This window comes from Anolis sagrei, chromosome 3 (assembly GCF_037176765.1).
Source record: "Anolis sagrei isolate rAnoSag1 chromosome 3, rAnoSag1.mat, whole genome shotgun sequence".
NCBI lineage: Eukaryota > Metazoa > Chordata > Lepidosauria > Squamata > Dactyloidae > Anolis > Anolis sagrei.
In genome coordinates, this window is record NC_090023.1 from 218,676,050 (window position 1) to 218,685,635 (window position 9,586).

Below are 9,586 nucleotides of genomic sequence, written 5' to 3' on the forward strand. Positions count from 1 at the left end.
TGGTTCTCAACTTGTGGGTCTCCAGATGTTTTGGCCTTCAACTCCCAGAACTCCTAACAGCTGGTAAATTGGGATTTCTGGAAGTTGTAGGCCAAAACATCTGGGAATCCACAGACTGAGAAACACTGCTCTATTACGTATCCCATGAAATAGTAATTGAAAGAAGTGGGACTTATTTCTGAATAGACAGGTATAAAAATATATTGTAAAGTGCCACAGGTATCTTTATTCTTATTGGCATGAGTGCCTGAGAAGGAAAGTTGAAGTAAAGTAGAAGGAATAATTTGATAATAAAATTACAAGAAAATTGTTCGAATCAAGGGAAATAAACAGTAAACAGCTTGAAATGTAGTACAATGAAATGAAGAGAGAATGTTCAAAAACAGGGTGAGAGAAACTACAAAAGACGTTAAGAATAGGAAGTGTTTGATTAAAGCAGTGTTTCTCAACTTGGGGTTCGGGGCCCCTATGGGGGTCGTGAGGGGGCATCAGAGGAGTCACCCAACAGTATTTTCTGTTGGCTATGGGTGTTCTGTGTGGAAAGTTTGCCCCAATTCTATAGTTGGTGGGGTTCAGAATATTATTTGATTGTAGGTGAACTATAAATCCCAGCAATTACAACTCCCAAATGTCAAGGTCTATTTTCCCCAAACTCCACCAGTATTCACATTTGGGCATTTTGAGTATTCATGCCAAGTTTGATCCAGATCCATCATTGTTTGAGTCCACAGTGCTCTCTGGATGTAGGTGAACTACAATTCCAAAACTCAAGGCCAATGCCCACCAAACCCTTCTAGTATTTTTTGTTGGTCATGGGAGTTCTGTGTGCCAAGTTTGGTTCAATTCCATCATTGATGGAGTTCAGAATGCTCTTTGATTGTAAGTGAACTATAAATCCCAGCAACTACATCTCCAAAATGACAAAATCAATCTCCCCAACCCCACCAGTATTCAAATGTGGGCATATTGAGTATCTGTGCCAAATATGGTTCAGTGAATGAAAATACAACCTGCATATCAGATATTTGCATCACAATTCATAACAGTCGCAAAATTACAGTTGTGAAGTAGCAACAAAAATATTTTATGGTTGGGGGTCACCACAACATGAGGAACTGTTTTAAGGAGTCACGGCATTGGGAAGGTTGAGAAACACTGGATTAAAGTGAGCCAAGAGGTAGAAGGAAAGAGAAGACATCATGTGTATGGTATGTATAGGTATACCTCAGTTATGGAGGTCAATGTTGTCTCAGCTTTACTTAACTGAAAATTTGGTACTGGAGGCAATTTGTATAGGTAGCAAACTGTATTGATGGACAGTGGTAGATAGGATCATGGAGCAGATTCACCAGTTTGAGATCAAAATCACCAACCGCTATTGAAATATCAAGCTTTAGATATATTGGTGCTGCAATCTTCACACAAACTTGCCTGGAAATGCAGTGCTTTGTCTCTCAAAGGTCCCAAATGTTAGTATTTTATTTTCAGGAGCAGCAGGTATAACGGTTTTGCTCACTGCCACCTCTTTATCCTTAGTGAACCAGTCGCCATCCCGTTGTAGTGGATTGAACCGCTCTGAGTCCCCCATCAGGGAGCGCAATGACTACGGTGGCAGCAGCACCCAACTCCACAGCAGCAGCAACAACAACATCTACACACCAGATTATTCTGTCCACATACTCTGTAATGTGCAGTTTGTTAAGGTAGAAGCGGGTGCTATTTGTTATACTGTTGAGTCACGTGGTATTAATTACCTTTGTACAAGAGTGTGACTTGGATTGATATATGAGTCTGGGGGTAGATTCATGAAAGAGGTGTTGTGAATCCTGTCTAGTATTGAGTTAGATGGACAAAAGTAGAAAGACTGAACATGGCAAGGTGAAACAGCAAGGATATATATCAGGCATGGGCAAACTTTGGCTCTCCAGATGTTTTGGACTGCAACTCCCAGAATTCCTCACAGCCACTGGCCCCTTCCTTTTCCCCCTCAGCCGCTTAAGGTGAAACAGCAAGGATATATATCAGGCATGGGCAAACTTTGGCTCTCCAAATGTTTTGGACTCCAACTCCCAGAATTCCTCACAACCTCAGGCCCCTTCCTTTTCCCCCTCAGCCGCTTAAGCCTGAGGTTGTGAGGAATTCTGGGAGTTGGAGTCCAAAACATCTGGAGAGCCAAAGTTTGCCCATGCCTGATATATAGTATGGCGAGGTTTAATGATTAGCAGTCTCTAAGCTGCTAGACAAATCTCTAAACTACTAGAGAAGATTTCTTGGGGGAAGAAAAAGGAACTTTTATAATCCTAGGGATTATAGCACCAGTTATTGGTTGCTCCTGTCTAAAAATGAACTTTTCTGACACCATTAATGTGGTATGAGCGTACTTTGCTATTCCTTTGCAGTGGGGATTATCTTGTCTGTTTGGTCAAGCATCTGAAAGGATATACAGTTGGCCCTCTATGTTTGCAGATTTAACTTTTGCAGATTTTTTTTAATGGAAGAGTACAAGTTCTGCTCTCTGTATCATTGTTACTGTCAATCTTTGCTTCCTTTAAAATCTTGTTGCTTTGTGCATTTTTTTCGTCCATTAGTGAAATCCAAACTTTCTGCTTAGCAGCATTACAGGGTACGGACTTCGTTCCTCTCTGTGTTGCAGAAATTGTAATTGTTGGGCAATGAGATCTGAACCTTCCAAGGCAAGAATAGTGTGGTTCAATGTAGTCTTTTGACTGTGCTGCCATAAATAGATTTCCCTTTCCCTTGCTGTGTTGCCTGGTTTATAGTGGTAAGTGTTACATTTTGGTAGAATGCATGATATGATACCAATACCTGTTAAATATTAGAATTCTCTGGGTTGTTGTGAGTTTTCCAGGTTGTATGGGCATGTTCTAGAAGCATTCTCTCCTGACATTTCACCTGCATCTATGTAAGGTATCTTCGGAGATTGTGAGGTCACAATCTCTAAGGAAGCCTGCCATAGATGCAGGCAAAACATCAGGAGAGAATGCTTCTGGAACACGACCATACAGCCCGGAAAACTCACAACAGCCTGTGCTCTGCCAAACCCTAAAGGCTCTAGGTACACTTCCCAGGAACTCAACAGCTACTCCAGGAAAATAAAATAAAATAAATAAAATTGAATTAAAGAGTAAGAAACAAAAAAGTAGAATCAAAATAAGAAAACTAGGAATCACATTATGAATGGAAATTTGACAAGTTGAATTTCACCCCTCCTCTAGCAGAGGATTCTTGGTCATTCTGGTTCTTCTAGCTCCATAATTATTGTAGCACTAGACCAGTGGTTCTCAGCCTGTAGGTCCCCAGGTGTTTTGGCCTTCCACTCCCAGAAATCCTAACAGCCAGTAAACTGGCTGGGATTTCTGGGAGTGGTAGGCCAAAACACCTGGGGACCCACAGGTTGAGAACCACTGCGCTAGATGGACAAACGACAAGGCTGAGCGGGGAGCCTGTCTCCTCATGCACATAGATATTTATTCTAGAAAGGGCTCCACAGGTCAAATAGGCTGGAGACTATAGATTGAAATTGATAGCAATAGGGAAATATTACAGAACATTTGCAAACAGATTCACTCCCAGTCATTAGGTACTTGTTTAGGCGCAGTTGGCCAGGATATTTGCAGCATTATGTTGAATGAGAGATGCTGTGGTGAAATAGAAGAGTCTCCAAAATCAAGATGCAAAGTGGAGTGTAGGAGGGGATGTTTTAAAAATAAGGCAGATATTTAAAGAGCCTGAATCATTTGAACTGGCAGGACAAGGTATAACTCTATAAGCTGATTCTTCTTCCTTGATGCTACAGATCACTCGGCAACAGTACCAGAATGCCCTTGCTGCTAGCCGTATGGACAGCTCCCCCCAGACCCCTGACATAGAGGCTTTCGATGGTGAGTCCACAAAGGCTCCCACAGCCAGAGGTACTCCACAGACCCCCAAGGATGACCCTGTCCTCCTGCTGCATGACCCAAGCAGCCTATTGGGTAAGTGGAGCCAGCATCAGGACCTGGAAGAGTTACTTTTCTTGAAATAAATTACATCATCTGCTGAGACCAAAGGATCCAGGGAATCTTGGCAGATGATGTCATTAGATTGTGTCTGGCTTTTGGGGTGACAATCAGACACTTCTTCCAATTCCTTCCTACTTGACTTCAGGACAGCTGTGGTGTTGAATGGAGTAGAATGAATCCTGGTGGTGGTGAGGAGAACCATAGCATAATTTTACCTGTGAAACTTCTATGCTGTGCTCAGTAATGTAGGATCTCAGCCAAAGTGAAGCTGTCCTGAAGATTGTTTGGAAACTGCAGTTAGTACAAATGTCGGCTGCCAGATTACTAACTGGAGCTAGCTATGAGGAACATATTATCCCTACTTAAGCAGCTCCACTGGCTTCCGACAATTTTCCAGGCCCAATTCAAGATGCAGGTTATTACCTAAAAAGCCCTATATGCCTCGGGTCCAATCTATCTTTGAGACTGCATCTCTATGAACCACTGTGAGCTTTGAGATCAGCAGAGGAGGCCCTTCTCTCAGTTCCACCACTTTCTCAAGTGCAGTTGGTGGGGACGAGAGAGAGGACATTCTCTATAGTGATTCCCCGTCTCTGGAATACCCTCCCAAAATAGGTTAGTCCCCACCCTTGACTCCTTCTGATTCAGCCTAAAAACATGGATTTTTAAGCAGGCTTTTGCCTACGAGTAGGCTGAAATGGGCCCACATGAGGTTGACACTGGCACTTCAGTTGTGAATTTGAACTCACAATCTAGTTTGAACTACAGATAGCCTGCATTTTAAACTGTGTTTTTATTTATTTTATGTGTTCATAGTGGTTGTTTTTATAACTTTATGTGATATTGTTTTTCTCCTGCTTATGTACCATTTGTAGTGCCTTGTAAGCCACCCCGAGTCCCTTTTGGGAGATGGTGGGATGGTGGCAGGATATAAATAAAGATTATTATTAATATTATTAAAGTGTGTTAAAATCAAGTCAAATGGGAAGAGGCTTTAAGTTGGATATTTGATTGTGATAGTGGTGGTTTCATTTATATACGCTTACTTGGAGTGTGTAAAGTAAGCAGAGCATTCTTAACATACCCATGTCACCATCCTGTCATTAGTTTATTTGAAATGCTGTGATATACCCTATACCTTTCCTTTTGTCTTTTCTCCACCTGCAGTTAGCCACTCAGATGGGCATCTCAAGAGTCCCACAGATTCTGTGTTCCTGCACATGGAGGGAATCCCTCACATCCAAGAGGAATTGCTAGGCAGCACAGAAACCAACAGACAAGAAAGTGAGTGCTTTAGGAGCAGTGAAGACATTTGGGGATGGTAAGAACAAAAAGAGAAGCCCACGATGGAAGAACAGATCCTACTTTTAATGTCAACCCTTGTTGCTTTGCAGAAAACGAGGGCTACATTGTCAGGCTGGAACCTGAGGCCTCAAATAGAGAAATGGAGTTCACCACATCCCCAAGTGGCCCTGAAGAACCCTTGGGCAAGAAGTTACTCCGAACCCTCAGTGAGTCATATTAGAGTCCCTGGAGTGATTAATTGAATGGAATGGCTATGCTATATATAATGAATTTAAGATATATAGGTATGCTGTTCTGGCTATTGGTCCCAAACTCTCTTGGCTTTGTGGGCCACTGTTTTAAAATTTGGTTCAATGTAAGTAATTTGTGACATTGTCACAGTTGCATTTGTGACATTGTCACAGTTTTGGTTCAGTTCCTTATATATTGTGTCCAATTCTGGGTACTACAGTTGAAGGGAGATGTTGACAAGCTGGAATGTGTCCAGAGGAAAACAACTAAAATGATCAAGGTTCTGGAGAACAAGCCCTAGGAGGAGCAGCTTAAAGAGCTGGCCATGTTTAGCCTGCAGAAGAGAGGGCTGCGAGGAGACATGATGAGAGCCATGTATACATTTGTGAGGGGAAGTCATAGGGAGGAGGGAGCAGGCTTGTTTTCTCCTGTCCTGAAGATGCGGAACAGTGACTTCAAACTACAGGAAAGGAGATTCCACCTGAACATTATGAAGAACTTCCTAACTGTGAGAGCTGTTCAGCAGTGGAACTCTCTGCCCCAGAGTGTGATTGAGGCTCCTTATTTGAAGGTTTTTAAACAGAGGCTGGATAGCTATCTATTGGGGATGCTTTAAATGTGATTTTCCTGCTTCTTGGCAGGGGGTTGGACTGGATGGCCCACAAGGTCTCTTCCAAGTCTGTGATTCTATGGTTGTTATTTTTACCTCATATAATACATTCTGTTGATTACATTATATCCTTTACAGTTCCATACAGCTATAACTTACACCTATCCATTTTTCCCCTCCCTCTTCCTCCCTCCCCCCTCCCTCTAGGAACAGTTATGACTCTACTCAATAGTTTATATTATTTGTTTCATCATGAAGATTTTTTGGATCAGTTCCTTATATTTTACTTTTTCTTTCGCTCTTGCTATGAGCTCTTTCCACTTCAACTTCCACTTTTCCTTTGGATGACCATTCATATATTTTGTTATCCTTTCAGTTATGTCATCTTGGAGCATAGTGTGTGTGTGTGTGTGTGTGTGTAGTTATAGTTATGTGGTGTTGATTTGTGATTTGGTTTACATATGTAAGGCATTGAATTCTGCTTTGAGTTCCCTCAGGGGTGGGAAAAGCAGTATATAAATACTGTAAATAAATAAATAAAAATATACTCTGATAAAAATTTGAACCATTTTTAAAATTCCCATTTCCCTTCATCTGTCCATCCTAAGGCATCTGTTGCTTGGATAGCTGCTATCATAATATTTTGCAATTTCAATCTGGTTTTTATTTCTCCCATTACCTTCAATTTGTTGGATAAAGAATAGTTTTTTGTTTAATTCATTTCTTCTACCTAATAATTCTTCCATCGCATCCTTAACATTTTTGTAGAATTTTTGTAGCTTATCTCAGTCCCGCCACACATGGATAAATTCTCCAATTTGCCCGTATTTATGCTTTGTGGGCCACTTGATATATGTAAAGGATTAGCAAATGCTCAAGGGATACCTCAGATTCACTAGAAGTGTTTGAAGCTGTGGCATTGTGCTGACAAGGGAGGGAGGGCTGTTGAAAGCTGTTATGTTCCCCCAGTGAGTCATGTTGGCCCTTGAAACAAAACATCATCTCCCAATAACAGTATCGACCCCCAACCTTGTCTCTTTTGATGTTGCAGGTGAGAGGAGAAGACAGCCATCAGCAGACAGTGAAAAGAGTCCAGATGACAATACTAACTTCACACCTCTCATCACATGAGTGGCAACACAACTTTGCTTCTCCCACAGGTTAGTGGTCTTCATTGCCTTTTGCCTGGAAGCACCAGTCTCTTCCTTAGCTTCCTTAACCTCTTTCCGTAAGTGCATGCACAGCACGACTTTCTTGTTTTTGTGGGGGTTTGTATTTCTTGAGGGATCCCTAAAAGCTTTACTAAGCAATCACATTGCTGTTTTAATAAATATCAAGGGCATCTTTTTCCATGAACCTTCTGTTTAATACTTCCGTTGGCTGTAAACTCCCTTTCTGTGCAGAATTAGCACTGAAGTGTTACATGATACTTCAGTAAACACAAAATGAAACACAGAAACATATGTGCAAAATTAACACAGCTACATGCTCTACACTTAAAGTTAAATAACTATAAAAAGCCTATTCAATTTCTTTATGAGTCTATTCTCTTTAAACAATAATATATACACTTTTAAAACCACAACAACTAATTCATGAATCCCACAATTAATAACTGCTTCCATCATGGCTTATTATTTTTTATTTATATTATTTGTATTCTGCCCTTTCACACCAAAGGGGACTCAGGGCAGATGACAGAACACATATAAGTCAAACTTTCAATGCTGATTATACAGTGACAAGACAAACAACAGATAGAGAAGTAAGTGTGTGTGTGTGTGTGTGTGTGTGTAGGCAGGCTTTCCCATCTTTTGGCACCTTTGGAGGCTGTGCTCGGTTCCAGCCACAGGGGGGTGCTGTCGCTCCATCTGCTTGCCAAAGAGCTTTCTTTAATGCAGTTCCTATTTATCTACTCTCATTGCTATTTTCGATCCGCTAGGTTGGCAAGGAGCTGGGCTGAAGGTCAGGAGCTTGCCCTGACCCTCCCAGTGCTTTCAAATGATCACCAAGCAGCCTGTCAGCACATATGAATAGGGGTAAGCTCTTAGAGCAAAATCACGTGGCTGAAGCCTATTGGGAAACTCCAACACCTTCCCATCATGATAGAGCAGGCATGGACAAACTTTGGCCCTCCGGGTATTTTGGACTTCAACTCCCACCATTCCTAACATCCTCAGGCCCTTTCCTTTTAGTATAATTAATACAGATTACAACAAAAACAACATCTTTGTCAGAAATTCAGCTTAATTCATGAGATTCATGAGGGCCAGCTGTGGCGCAGTGGGTTAAACCACTAAGCTGCAGAACTTGCTGACCGGAAGGTCGCCAGTTCAAATTTGCAGGACAGGGTGAGCTCCCATTGTTAAGGCAGCTAATTTTGTTTGGCCTAAGCAACATCAAAACTGAATGTTCCCCCTCAACCACTTAAATGGCTGAGAGGGAAAAGGGGTCTGAGGCTGTTAGGAATGGTGGGAGTTGGAGTCCCAAACACCTGGAAGGCCCAAGTTTGCCCATTCCTGCTTTATTATTATGGGGGGGGGGGTGTTGGAGTTTCCCAGTAGGCTTCAGCCACATGACTTTGCTGTAAGAGGAAATAGCACTTCCAGTTCATATGTGCTGACAAGCCGCTTAGTGATCATTTGAAAGCACTGGGAGGGATCCAGGCATGTCCTATCAGTACAGGAGTCCATGAAGTACTGTGTCCAAAGCCGAGAGCCATATGCAGGGGGACGTTGCTGAGCCAGTGTTTTTCTCTCCCAGGTCTGCAGCATGACAGCCAACTGTGACAAGATCCATGTGTGCGTGGTGGCACCTGCTTCTCTCTCACATCAACTATCCCCAACCTCTAGGGCTTGAGAGCCAGACAGCAGCCCTGTGAGCTTGAGAGGTGGCGCCAGCACATGGAGAGAGCTGAGCAGGACGGCTCAGTAAAAGATGGAAACCCCATCAGGGGTGCGTGCGGCCCCTGTGGGTAGCCTAGTAGGGCAACATCTCACCATCTCACCACAGCTTCCATGGGTCAAATGCCCAAGGGAAGGGGGGCAGTCACCCAGCCAGCCCCCCTTCCTGTTGGAAGTGCCCGTCCTTCCTTTTGCATGGTCCAGAAACAGGACCCCAGTGCATGTTAGTGCAGCAACCACCTCACGCCATACACTCTCTGTATTCATGTACACCTGACAGTTATCCAAATTTGCCCCATACCCATTGGTATCTGTAACCAGCACCAACTGGCTTGGGGCTGGCACTCTGAAGAGCAGATGAATGCACTGATCACCTGGGAACTCTGGACATGACAGACATGGATGTGTGGCCTTCGAAGAAACCTGACCCCCAAGTCAGGTCAGTTCAGAGCAGAGGAAGTATTGACAGCAAGTGTCTGTAAGGAAGAAATAAAATGTTCTTGTTTTACATTAAA

At 42.7% G+C, this 9,586-nt stretch overlaps 1 protein-coding gene across 2 annotated transcripts in view; it reads left to right on the forward strand.

Moving 5' to 3' along the window:
• Positions 1-9,586, forward strand: part of CNNM1 (cyclin and CBS domain divalent metal cation transport mediator 1) — a 34,566-nt gene extending 24,980 nt beyond the window's left edge. For both annotated transcript variants that reach the window (XM_060768195.2, XM_060768194.2), the window contains 6 exons: positions 1,537-1,703; positions 3,818-3,995; positions 5,190-5,306; positions 5,417-5,533; positions 7,220-7,328; positions 8,932-9,586. In XM_060768195.2, coding sequence (XP_060624178.2) covers positions 1,537-1,703; positions 3,818-3,995; positions 5,190-5,306; positions 5,417-5,533; positions 7,220-7,299 — 659 coding nt within the window. In that variant the 3' untranslated portion in view covers positions 7,300-7,328; positions 8,932-9,586. The remainder of the gene's footprint in view (positions 1-1,536; positions 1,704-3,817; positions 3,996-5,189; positions 5,307-5,416; positions 5,534-7,219; positions 7,329-8,931) is intronic.